Source organism: Pistacia vera, unplaced genomic scaffold, assembly GCF_008641045.1.
Source record: "Pistacia vera cultivar Batoury unplaced genomic scaffold, PisVer_v2 Contig581, whole genome shotgun sequence".
In the NCBI taxonomy this organism is placed as follows: Eukaryota; Viridiplantae; Streptophyta; class Magnoliopsida; order Sapindales; family Anacardiaceae; genus Pistacia; species Pistacia vera.
In genome coordinates, this window is record NW_022196425.1 from 549384 (window position 1) to 563225 (window position 13842).

The following is a 13842-nucleotide window of genomic DNA, read 5'->3' on the forward strand; positions in this document are numbered from 1 at the left end:
AGCAATCTGTATAGTGGGTGTTGCATCTCAGCAGCTTGTGCACTTTTTGATCAGCCGCAAGAAGCCGATTTTTGGTGTTTTCACGGGTGTTTTTGCTGGTTGTGTATAGGTTTTTGTGTATAAAGGGTGTAAATCCTTTTGTTGCTCTTGGTTTTTTTGTATAGCTTAGTCTCTTGTGCATGTCCTAAGAACTTGGTTCCTTTGGGGAATTCTCATTTCTTACTTTGTATCTTTTATTCTCTATAAAATTACCAGGTGTATATCCTTTTGGCTATTGAATAGTCATTGAAATTTCAAATATCATTGAATTTAAATTTGCATATTATAATGTTGAGTTGAGTTGATTGTTTATGTAAATCTACTATTGAACAGTTGGTGCCTAATTTCTTGATTTTAATATTGCATTGTCTTCTTTATATATGTCTTGATTATATAAGTGCAGATTGATGGTTTTTGTCCCCTATAAAAAGAGGACGAATGGGCTGCAAGTGCAGTTTGTGCAATGTTTAGTGGGCTAGTGGTGCAGGTTGTGCATTTGCAGTTTTTGTAGTGTGTAGTGTAATGTTCTGCTTGTTGGGTGTTGGTTGGGTAGGTTGGAATGGTAGCACCAGCTTTTGTTGTGCTGCATCCTTTTCCTTTGTTGGTAGTGAAGTTGTTTTTTTTTTTTTTTTTTTTTTTTTTTTTGTGTATTTTTTTGCTGTTTGTGGGATAACTGGGCAAGTTAGGGTGTGTCTTGTTTTCCTTGCTGGTTTTTTTTGTAAAGGCTCTCAAGATTGTAGAGTTTGGTTGTCTTGTGTTTGTGTTGCTTTTGTGTATAAGGATGTATATCCTTGATGGATGTTGTTTCTTTTTGCATTTCAATCTTGCATTATGTGATTTTGTGTTTAATGTCCCTCTCTGAAGAGCTGTTCCATTTCCCTGAAGTATCATTTACACAAGCAAGCATCTTGTACATGTAACATAAAACATTGCAATCAAAACAATGCATTTTGTGTATTTCTTTATTTCTTTTCCTCCCAAAATTGGGTAAGTTTACAAATCCTTGCATTAACCAAAAGCTCTCATAAAACTACTACAATAAAACTCTACAGATTACATCCAATAAGGCATCAAACAAATAGAGTACACAAACAACTTGCACATGGATTCACTCGACTACTTTATATTGCTCAACACCATCTTCAACATACATCATATTCGAACAATAATGCACAAGGTCAGACATCAGACTTTCTTCTTGCTTGAGCCGACCTAGTTCAGTTTTCAACTACCATGAACAATTGACCAAAAATAAACAAAAACAAAAGAAAAAAACACTGTCAGAATGCAACTTGACTCCTTAAATGCCCGAATATACCTCTTCAAATGCACAAAAACAATGTCAAAATGCAGCTTGACTCCTCAAACACCCGGATATACCTCTTCAAATACACAAAAACAGGTCCAGCCATCACTTCTAGCACACAAACGCTGCACCAAAAACACTTCTGGAATATGCCTATAGTGCAACAATGTAGCTGCAACAGCTGCACCAAAAAATTCTGCATTTTCACCAAATCCAACCATTTTCACAAAATCCAACCAATATGCAAATTTAAATTCAATGAAATCAACCTCCATACCCTGCATTTACTACACTTTCCACAACAAAAACTCTCTTGCAACCAAACACCAAAACCCCACAAACAAGCGCCCCTAAAACGATTCCCCCTTTCATCAAAATCTTAACTTTCTCAAAATATGAGTCCAAAACTTCATTTTTTTCACGACCCAATTCTGCAATGAGTAATGACTTTGGTTATTTAAAAATGAATTAAAAATGAAGATTGAGATATGTACAAGAACTTATGGGTTTTGGGATTGAGTTTATTAGTGAAAGTGAAAACAGTTAAGGTACACATACAAACAGTGGCAGTGGCAGTGGCTGTGGTGATTGAGCTCTGGCGGTATGTGGCGGCGGTAGGAGCCGTTGAGAGTGGTAGTCACGCGGTAGGAGCAGTTAAGAGTGGTGGTCACATGGTGGTTATCCCGAGTGAATTCAGTAAAAATAGTTATGTATATCCTCTTTTTTGCCCTTAAAGCTTCTTCCTTTGCCACTAATGCGGGTGGATCGACAAGATCAATGGCTGGCTATTGGTATTGTTTGTTAAGTGAAGCCGCTACTCGATCAATGCTAAGAGATGTTGGAATAGGCAAGGATGCTGGCACTAGTCTCGCCGCTGGTGATGGGTCTTTAACAGATGCAACTCTTTTTTGTTGCTTCGCCTCAACCAAATCAATAGGATCTTCTGTTGAGGGGTGGCTTTTTGGGAAAAAAATTAGAATTTCATAAATTAATGGAAAGGTTGATGAGGTAGGAATTGTAAAATTTGATTTGAGATGAAGATGAAATTAGGGAAGGGAATTTGATTGAGGTCGCGCAATGTGGGAACTGGGAAGTTTGAGTTTGAAATTATATATATATATTTTTAAAAAATTTGGGGATATAGAACTGTGGTCCACATGCCACATGTCACTGATGTGGCACGCCGCGTACGCTCTCTCTTTGTAAGAGAGAGCGTACGCGTAGTGTTGTTGATAAATCAATAAGAAGAAATTTGGTACCCTTAGCAACATGAAAGCACAATTAGCTTTAATATATTTTTTTTTATGTGTTTAAAATTTAATTTTTTTTGTTATTATGATTTTGAAATAAACAATTATCTCATGAATTATTAATTTCACTTCAACATGTTAAATTGATAAATGATAATGAATTCCAAAATTTGAGATTTTTGTTTAATAATATTATTTTGAAGTCGATTGGTATCCCTAATATTAGCCCAATAAAATAAGGGTTAATAATTAAAATATTTTACCATATTTTGAATAGTTATTTTAAATTATTTTCATTTTTTTTTTTTTTTTTGTGGGTAGATTGCAACCCTAGAAAAGTTTATTGATAATGAAATGTTATTTTACATAAATAAAAAAACAAAACAAAAAATTGATATTTAATTAATATTTTTTTTTTTAATTTTCAAATATCAAACATATATCACGTTATTTTAGAAAAAAAAAAAAACAATTTCACCTTCATTTTCAATATAATAACCCTGGTTCAAGGTAATGAAAGATTACTAGGTTATGTAATCTTATATTACTTGATTACTATGTTTGGTTGTCAAGTAATATAAGATTCTGGTAATCTTGTATTACCAATAGTTGTTACTGTTGGTAATATTAGAGGTAAGATTACCAATGTAATCTTATTTTTGTTACAATTATATCCCTTATTAATAAAAATTTTGGACAATCATACCCCTATTTTAAAATAAATTTACATTAATATACCATTTCAATTTTACCCTTGTTTAGTTTTTTGGACAATAATGCATTTATATTTAAAACAAATTACAAACTACCACCGCCACCCAGCCTTCATCGCCGACAGCGGGCCAACCACCACGGATCGCCCCCAAAAAGTCGTCGGAGTCCCTAAAAATGACCGAGATTCATAGGGAGGCTTCGCTATGGCCGTTTTCGGCCATATTGATGGCCGAAAATGGCCATATTAGGCCAGATCTGGTCGAAAATGGCCAAATCTATTTTGGCCATTTTTGGCCAAATCAATGGATTTTGCCGTTAACGACTAAATCTTTGGCTATTAGCGGCAAGATCTAGGCGAGATCTGACCGTTAACAGCTAGATCTATCATGGTCGGAATAGATCTAGCTGTTAACAGCCAAGTCCATGGTCGTTAATGGCCAAATCTATTATGGCCAGAATAGATCTAGCCGATAATGACCAAGGATCTGACCGTTTACGACTAGATCTGGCCTGATATGGCCGTTCTTAGCCATCAATATGGCAAAAAACGACCATATCGAAGCCCTGTGGTCATGGTGACCTACTTACGATGACTTCTAGCAGTGGTTTGCAGTGGCGATAGCGACAATGGAGGCAGGGGGTAGGGGTGATTTTGTCATAAATTAAAGTTTTATATAAGCAGGGGTGTTTTAGCTAAATCTTAAATATTAGGGGTTAAAAAATAATTCAAAAATTAATAATAAAAATAATATTATATTAATGTTTTAAAAGAGGGCAATTTAGTAATTTAATAGAATTTTATAATCTTAAATTACAATATCTATATATATTGTAATTTAAGATTATAAAATTCTTTGAACCAAACAATTAATAAATTTTCATATAAACTTTAGTCTTATAAGGTCTACCTTCATAAACTCTATCAAAAAAAGGCTTTACCAAATCTACCCCAAAATTAACTTTAAAATAAGCCTAAGATCTTTGGTTATATTTACTAGTCTCATTTACCAAATTATTGAAACATCTTCAAACATCCAATTTGACCGTACAACCTTTTATGATAAAGTTAGGAGATTTAGTAATCTTTTTCCTTCAAAAGAATGAAAATATGATGATGAAAAGGTGAATAAAACTAATTTTAATAATGAATCTCTTTTTCTTCTTTTTCTTCTTTTCTTTTTTTTTTTTTTTTAGTCCACTTTAGATCAAATATAAACACAAAAGAAAAATACAAATACAGTTATTAAATTTATTGCCATGGCATGGTCACAACTCACATGTTGTCTTGGTGCCAGAAAGTACAACAGCTCAATAGTTTATAAAGCAAACCGTTGACTTTTTGACGGTGCTACAAATTCCCATGCTCAGATTTTTATAATAGTATTTACATCGATGTGAATTAAATTAAAGTGCATATTTTAAAGGGTTTTTTTTTTCAACTTCGAGATTTAATTAAATAATCAATTTTTTTTTCTAATATTTTAGAAATAATAAAATTATTTTATTATTAATAAATTTATTAATCTATTATTTAAAATTTAAAATTCATAAATAATTATCATATTAATTATATATTGTTTATATTAATACAAAAAATTTAATAATAATGAGATTTTTGTTGTCATTGTAGCCTTAGGAGAATTTTTTTATTTGATTATATCTTATATTAGCAATTTAAGATAATTTAAGGAATTTCTACATATTCCATACTGATAATTTAGCTTATATTGTGGATTGTGATAAAATTCAGGGATTTAACAAGTGAACTATTTACAAGGAGCTTAAAAGCTTCGAATAAATCTGTGTAATTTATGAAATTATTAAAAAATAATTTAGTATTTTTATATATGCTATTGAGTCTTGACGCTTCTAAAATCTACATACTGTGTTGGTACTTGGTAGTACTGGTAACACCGAATCAGCGCTTCATTTCTCTCAACGACTCAAAACGGGAAAGGCAGGCCAATTCGTTCCCTGAAATTTTTAAATAAAATTTTGTTGGAAAATTTTGCTTTGGATCTAACAAAGAAAGTTTCATTTCGATTTGATTGGAATGTAGTTGAGCGCCATTACCAGTGACTGAAGAATGGATATAGAGAGATCGTCGCTGTGCAATTGCGTGGTGAATTTCCTGTTGGAGGAGAAGTACCTATTGACCGCATTCGAGCTTTTACAAGAGCTTCTTGAAGATGGCAGAGACGATCAGGCCATTCGCCTCAGACAATTCTTTTCCGATTCAGCTCAATTCCCTCCCGATCTCATCTCTCGCTTCAACTCTCTCCGAGGTTCCACCAACTTCTATATCTTTCTATGCTTAGCCGTGCAAATCTAGGGATTTGAATTGAAAATTACTGATTAAATGAATGCCATTGACAATTTAAAATTATAACGTTAAGAAACAGTTATCAGAAGTTTTTGCTTCGCTTTTTCGTGATGTGAAAGATAATGTAGTTCAGCTGGTGAAATTTATTAGTTAAGGCTTTAATTTATTTTGAATCATAGAAATTAAAAACACGAGACGTGCCATAACATCCAAATCATTGTTTCTTTGGTGGTGACTAAGAAATCCTTATTTTGAGCATTCAAAGTTTATGAAACCTTTGCTATTCAAGATTTATTGTACTGTAGATCTGGAGCTTTTAGTTAATGATTCTTAGGATCAACACTGTTTGAATTTATAGCGTGAGGCCTTCATTATTCAGTCAATTTAAACTAAATATTTTGGTGTCTTTCAGTATTGCATATGAGCATAAGAAATATGTTTATCACTAGAGGTGGCAACATGAATAATGTAGTAAAATGGTTTTGGAAAATTCAACTCCTTTCTTTGAGGGTTTATTTAATTTTATTTTTTCATAGAGAAAGTAGTAGTAGCTGTGCAGAAGGAAGAATAACATGGCATTCACTAATAATGCAGTTAAAATGTCTGTGATGGAGTGTAGAGCCTTTTTTTTTTTTTTTTTTTTTGGTGGATATTCAGTAATCAACAACCAAATATTTTTGATACAAACTGTTGAATGAACTTTGTCAGACAAGTACATGAATTCTTATAACATGGATGCCTTTATGGCATCAGATGATGAACACTGTTGATATTCTGCTAAAATATTTTCTGGAAAGCATTGCCCATTAAAAAAAAAAAAAAAATGAAGCAAATGCTAGAGATAGGGGATAGTCTAACAAACTGCTTAGCTTTTCATATGATGTGCTTAAACATCTATGCTTGAGAGGGAACGTTCTGACTTAATTTTGAGAGGATTAGTTTTTCCAAAGAGCCAAAAAGAGCCTAAGACTCAATTCAGAATAAAAAATTCCCTAATGGTCTGTCTTCTCACCTGTAGAGCACCATTTTCTCAGTGATTGGTGACATTATCATCGTTGGAAGAGCTTGATTATAGTTTCATGCCTTATTTTGGGGAATAAATGATTAAGACTTGGTGATTCTAATTTGTTATGCTTCTAAACCTTCCTTGCTTTTCATTTTAGTCGACTGTTTTTTCATTGCGTCAATTACAATTTGGTATTTGACTTTAATTTTGCAAATGAATTGTGATTCAGAATTCAAATTTGATGCTTTGGTCTACCTGTTTTATTTTGAATTGCAGTTGCAGATCCTCAGAGTTTACTGGAAGAGAAATTAGCTCTAGAAGAGAAATTAGCAATTAGTGATTATGAACTCCGTTTAGCGCAAGAGGACATTATAAAATTAAAGACTGATTTAAACAAGAAGACTGATTTACCGCAGGATAACTTAAACGGTATTTTTTCTATTTGGGCTTTGGTATTCAGAACTGTGAAATTTATATTTTTCCCTTTTGAATGACACCTAACACATTTTCTGCATGCATTCATTATTATCCGGTTAACTGTGGATCATCCTGCATGGTCACTTCACTTGTTGAAAACATTCATGTCTTATAGTTTTGGAATCAATGAAACAATCTAGTGCTAAAGATATTTGCCAAAAATTATATACCTGCACATTAAGGAGTTTGTGTGCAAAATAATGACACTTCCTTTTCTTCATCATTTAGAGGAAAAAATTAACACTCATGCAGTTTTGTCTGGGTCTTATATCAGAATTTAGTTACACAACCTTCAGGCTAAGTTGTGCATAGCAGCTGAAGAATGATATCAATGTTTCTGTCCTTATTTATAACAAATGATGCATCTTTAAATAATGGTCCTCCTTTGGATTTAGCTTATACTTATTACGCTTCTTTGTTAGCTAGCTCTATGCTTTAGCTTTTTGTGAATTCCTTTCAATATTAAATGCATTTGCAGAGTCAGATGCTGATAACAATGTAAACCATGGAACTGAGTTTCAACGGAAGAAGAGGGATGCTTCTTTATCTGATTTGGGCCCCTTGAAGGATAATGAACGTAGAGATCTTAATTGTGCTGTAAAGGAATATTTACTTTTAGCCGGGTACCGGCTTACAACAATGACTTTTTATGAAGAAGTATGTTAAATTTCAATGTATATTTCACTTTCTTTTGCTTTCTTCCTTTCAATTTCCTTTTTAATTTTTAATTTTGTTTGTGAGAGGTGTATTTGAAAACTATTATTTAGGGAAGATTTCATTGACCTCCCGTGAGGTTTTCTGGTTGTTTACCTAGTTACCATAAGTTATGAGAATGGACAAAGACCTCCCTTGAGTATGCAAGTTGTTCATTGACCCCCTTTTGACTTGATTATTATTGGTCAAAATTCATTGTTATTTTTTTTATTTATTCTCCATAAAGGTAAAAATGACACATCGTTGGTCAAAGGGAAGTCAGTGAACAATTGGGAAGGAGGGTCCATGTTTATCTTCAAAACTTGTGGTTGTTATGTAAACAATTCAATGACCTTAGGGGAGTTCGTTGAAAATTTCTTATGCATTTAGTTTTTGACCTTTATTAAAATGTGGACATTAAGAGGTATAAAACTTTAAAAGTAGGTGAATGTGTGTGTCTGTCACTTCATTTGAGTAGCTTATTTTAAACATGATCCTAACTTGTCAATCTTATTTCAGGTTACAGACCAAAACTTAGATGTTTGGGAGAATACACCTGCATGTGTACCAGATGCCTTACGACATTATTATTATCAGTATCTTTCATCCACTTCAGCAGCTGCTGAGGTATATTTTAAGACACAAGTTGAGTAGGCTAGTTGCTTTTTATGTTTATTTGGAGATGATGTTCAAAAGTTATAGAAAATGTGCATTTCTTTTGGTCTACTGGGAGTAATACAAACAGCTCATTGTATGCCCTGTGTTTTCTTTCTTCCTCTTGATATGTATTATCTTTATGTTCCGTTTCTTCTTAAGTGGAGTCCAAGATGTGAAGAGCAAATGGGGTTAACTATCATGAACTATGCCAATATTTGTGATTCTGATTTAGAAGTTCTATTGTCTGCATCAGTACTTAATTGATGATTCACATTAGACAAATTTGTTGTCCTTGCAGAATCTAGTTAGCTGCTCTTGATCCCAAAGAATTGTCATAGCCCGTAAAATTTCTATTTATTTGTAACTATATTAGTCTACAAGAGTTGGACAATATAATCGATGATTTTAACCTTTAAGCTAATAAGGATTCTTTTGTGGTGTTGATTGTAATTGGAGCTTGCTGATGTTTAAGTTTGATTATTTTATATTATCTTGATTGTTGAAGATTAAAGAGAACATTTAACATATTTTTACATTTCTCTCGTAGAGAAATGCATTGGAATGTATGTGTTTATCATTACAAGATTTTTGCCAACTTGTGTATTATAATTAGAGAAAAATGTTCTTCTCAATTTTTTGAAGTAGTGTTCCAACTTATGTCTCTTCTAATACTTGATCAAACTGACACAACATTCCCATCAACTTAGATGTTATCAATTGGCATTGATCTTTCAAGTTAGTTACTTCTTGGTCAACACTCAAAAACCTTAAAATATGGGTAGCAATCATTCTTAAAATCGAAATTACTTTATTAGTGAAGCTTGCCCTTGTGGTTTACCAGATAATAAGCTGAATATACAGTCATGCTTCAAAACTCATGGCAATTGATACTTTGAACACTGATTTATGTCATATGTTTTTTGTCACGTCAGTATGTTACCATTTTGTACATAAGAATTGTAGTCTTGAATGATTGATATTCAATAATTTTCTCTATTATTATTATTATTCCCTGGAAATGAAAATTTTTCTGTGTCATGGGATGTGAAATTTTCTGCTTTTGTTAGATTGCCCGTATATATATAGAATTTTTTTTTTGTCTCTATCATGTAGGGAATTGTTCCAATTTTTGGATTTTTTTTAATCTCTTTGTAGATTTCTAGTCCATTGAACGAACCTCACTCTCTTCTTTAATATAGGTTAACGGCTTCTTATCCAAAAAATAAGAATAATAAAATTGCCCCTATATATAATGGCTCCTTATGCTGCAGGAGAAAATTGCTATGCTTCGAGAAAATGAGTCATTGCTAAAAGCGAATGAGAGTTTAAATATAGAAAAGGAGAGCTTACTGAAAAATAAAGAAGTTTCCGAAGGTCAAATCAGTGCCTTAACCAAATCATTAGAAGCGCTTCATAAGGATCTTAAGGACAGGGAGAAACTGGTAAGTTCACTCTTATTATACTCTTCCTAGCATTTTTTATTCAATACTCATTAAGCATATGCACTGATGTACTTTTGCAGGTGCAAGATTTGAGGAAGACTTTGGAGCACCAACGGAAGGAACTTAATGATTGCAGAGCTGAAATCACTGCACTCAAAATGCATATTGAAGGATCCCGTTCTTCACAGAATGTGGTAGCTATGGATGTTGATGTTGTCCAATCCCGGTCCTTGGAAAAATACAAGGAAGAGATAAAAGCTTTGCAGATGGAAATTGAAAGATTAAAGGCAAAAAGTACAAATGCTCCTGACTCTGTAGGCTCTGTATATTCTGAGTCTATGCAGACTGAAGAGAAAGTAGTTGAAGTGGATCAAAATAAAATTGTAATCTCTCACCCAGTTAGTATGGTTGAAGTGGTAAACAGTGAAGAAGAAGCTCAGTCATTGGCTACTCATGCCCTTGATGATAACACAATTAAACAACCTGAGGAAGTTTCACAGGAGGCATTTACAAGTCCTTCAAATGAAAATAATGCTTTAGAAAACAGTGAAAGTATTCCCGAACAGAATGATGAACCACCTCCAGAAGACAGTGGGCTCAATCCGAAATCAGGCAGTCTTAGGGGTGAAGCTGACAAAACGGCAAGTTCATTCTCCATATTTAGGATATCAGATCCTTTCACCTTGGAATTTTATCTTTTTTCTTTGTTTATTAAGGAATCCAGGGTGTAGTGTTTGTGAAATTGTATCAAAATTGGGAATATTCTATCTTCATCTGCCATTGTAAAAACCTTGAAACTTTTTTTCAATCTAAACTTCTTTGATACATGATAGCTGAAATGTTATTGTACTTTGACAGGGTTTAGGAACTATTCAGATCCTAGCAGATGCCTTGCCCAAGATTGTTCCATATGTTCTGATAAACCATCGGGAGGTTTGCCACGAACCAATTTATTTTTACTAGTGCATCTGTCTGGCATTTTTTGGGTTGAGATTTACTTTTCATATTTTTTATTAACGACAGGAGCTTCTTCCTCTGATAATGTGTGCAATTGAGCGCCATCCAGATGGCAGCACACGAGATTCCCTGACCCACACACTATTTAATTTGATCAAACGTCCAGATGAAAAGCAGAGAAAAATTATAATGGATGTAGGTTAATGCTTGAAGTATTACATTTATGTGGTCCCATAGTTCTGTAGGTTGATCATAATCTTGCTTCATTTGGCTTCATTTCAGGCTTGTGTTACCCTTGCTAAGAATGTTGGAGAGATGAGAACAGAAATGGAATTGCTTCCTCAGTGTTGGGAACAGGTGAGTTCTGGTCATGAATTTGCTGGGACCTCTAGTTTACTTAATATATCTCATGTTTTTAATTTTTGGTTTCAATTTTCTTCTTTCATGAATCATAGATAAATCACATGTATGAAGAGCGTCGGTTGCTTGTTGCACAATCATGTGGAGAGCTTGCAGAATTTGTCCGGCCTGAGATTCGTGATTCTCTTATTTTGTCTATTGTGCAACAACTGATAGAAGATTCAGCAACTGTTGTCCGAGAGGCTGCTGCTCGTAATCTGGCCTTGCTGCTTCCACTCTTTCCGAATTTGGACAAATATTTCAAGGTCAGCCTCACTAAATATGCTTCGAGGCAATCATGGCGAAGAATTCTGACTTGACAGTTTGGCTACAATGTAAGCTCTAGAACAGGTTGATGACACATGGTCTAGGGAATGGAGCCTTTTCCCCTTACCCTAATATGATGGCTTAGAAGAAAAAAGTAAAAGAATATAATTATACATATATAAAGCTTCTCCAACATCTCAATTCTGTTTGTTGATAGGTGGAGGATTTGATGTTCCAACTGGTCTGCGATCCATCTGGAGTGGTGGTAGAAACTACACTTAAAGATCTACTTCCTGCAGTTATCAACTGGGGAAACAAATTTGACCATATTTTGAGAGTGTTACTTTCTTATATCTTGAGCTCTGCTCAGGTATCTTGTTTGTTGCCATTGATTTCTCTCTTGTGATTCCGCGCATGGTTTGTGATGCTTTAACCTCTTTAACGTTTTTACTCTTCAAATATTTTCAGCGTTGTCCGCCTCTTTCTGGGGTAGAAGGGTCTATGGAGTCACAGCTGCGTGTTTTAGGTGAAAGAGAGCGCTGGAATATTGAAGTTCTACTGAGAATGCTAGTAGAATTGCTTCCTTTTGTGCAGCAGAATGCAATTGAGACTTGTCCATTTTCGTCTGCTTCAGTGTCAAAGGGAGCTTTTCCTAGTTCCTTGCTTGAATTGTATGCAGGGTAAGCTCTGCTTTCTATTTAATTCTTCTAATTATTTTGTTCATTTTCCTGGAGGAAAAATCATTTGATCTTTTGAAAAGAACTACAACATTGAATTCCTCTCTGAGAGATTCTTATATCTGGCTAGGGGACATGTCGACTGGCCAACATTTGAATGGATGCATACCAACTGCTTTCCTGATTTGATACAGCTGGTCTGCATGTTACCTCAGAAAGAAGATAATTTGAGAAACCGAGTTACTAAGGTATTTCTGTCTAATTGTGCTTTTTTCTTTGTGCTGCTTGTCTTCATTTTGTTCTTTGTGGTTGAGAATTGTTCTTCCATTAATTGCTAACCTAGAGAATGATGTTGCAGTTTTTGCTGGCTGTTTCTGAACAATTTGGGGATTCTTACCTAACACACATCATGCTGCCTGTATTCTTGGTAGCAGTCGGTGATAATGCCGATTTGACATATTTTCCTTCAACCATTCATTCAAGAATCAAAGGTAATGGATTCTTTATTTTTTCGTTTCAGACATGGTATGTTCTCTAATTGTTATTTGATTGCAGGTCTGAAACCGAAAACTGCTGTGGCTGAGAAACTTGCTACTATGTGTGTACTTCCACTTGTCTTGGCTGGTGTTTTAGGTTCTCCCAGCAAACATGAACAATTAGCAGACTACTTAAGAAAGCTGTTAGTTGAAGGCACCATGAAAGAGAACCATTCAGTGAAGCTCAGTGCTGAGACTGTTAATGCTGTCCGCTTCCTCTGGTTTGTTTAGTGATGAACATCTTTAAGTATTAATTATTTTCTATTTATTCTCTAACTTATTGATATATTCTATAATGCAGCACATTTGAGGAATATCATGGTATGGTATTTAATATTTTATGGGAAATGGTTGTCAGCTCCAACTTGGATATGAAAATCAATGCTGCCAATCTGTTGAAAGTCATTGTAAGTTACACTTCTATGATGTGTCATTGCCAGTTACCCCTAACATGAATTTTTGAAACTATTTTGACTTAATTTATCCTTTAGGTACCATATATTGATGCAAAAGTTGCTTCTACTCATGTTCTTCCTGCATTGGTTACTCTTGGGTCTGACCAAAACCTGAATGTGAAGTATGCAAGCATAGATGCATTTGGAGCTGTGGCACAACATTTTAAAAATGACATGGTATGAATTTTTTTGGTTTTGACTTCATGTTTTAAATCTTAATGCTGCAGTCTCCTTACACTGTCCTAATAAATTGCATATTGTAGATTGTTGATAAGATACGAGTTCAAATGGATGCTTTTCTTGAAGATGGATCCCATGAAGCAACTGTTGCTGTGGTCCGTTCATTGGTGGTGGCAGTACCACATGCAACTGATAGACTCAGAGATTATATCCTAAATGAGATGTGTTGTTGCTTTAGTTTAGTTTTTATGTTTTTTTTTGGTTTTTTTTATTTTTATTATTGTTATTTTTTAGAATATATATATATATATTGTTTCTAGTCTTGTTGGGTTCCTGGTGTCTAGGCCATCAGTTTAAACTGCTATTTCCTTAGCTTGATATACATTTGTTGTCCAAGATTTTCCATCTTTCAGCAATGCCAACTTCTTCAAGTTCCTTTGTAGATTTCTAGTCCATTGAACCAA

The 13842-nt window shown here is 34.0% G+C and overlaps 1 protein-coding gene across 1 annotated transcript; it reads left to right on the forward strand.

The window, feature by feature from the left end:
* Positions 1-5317: 5317 nt before the first annotated feature.
* On the forward strand, positions 5318-13829 carry LOC116109541 (RAB11-binding protein RELCH). The gene is made up of 19 exons (XM_031395768.1): positions 5318-5594; positions 6915-7067; positions 7594-7772; positions 8328-8435; positions 9737-9907; positions 9988-10548; positions 10766-10840; positions 10931-11059; positions 11147-11221; positions 11320-11529; positions 11748-11900; positions 11999-12210; positions 12338-12455; positions 12566-12698; positions 12763-12964; positions 13045-13150; positions 13235-13375; positions 13462-13585; positions 13762-13829. The coding sequence occupies exons 1-19, from the start codon at positions 5396-5398 to the stop codon at positions 13827-13829; spliced, it is 3117 nt and encodes a 1038-aa protein (XP_031251628.1). The 5' UTR covers positions 5318-5395.
* The last annotated feature ends 13 nt before the right edge of the window (positions 13830-13842 follow it).

Excerpts from the sequence above, each read along its gene's own strand:
- LOC116109541 (XM_031395768.1), top strand. The coding sequence starts at position 5,396 with ATGGATATAGAGAGATCGTCGCTGTGCAATTGCGTGGTGAATTTCCTG. Across the intron at positions 7,773-8,327 it reads CAATGACTTTTTATGAAGAA|GTTACAGACCAAAACTTAGA; the intron begins GTATGTTAAATT and ends ATCTTATTTCAG. Across the intron at positions 11,222-11,319 it reads TTCCTCAGTGTTGGGAACAG|ATAAATCACATGTATGAAGA; the intron begins GTGAGTTCTGGT and ends CATGAATCATAG.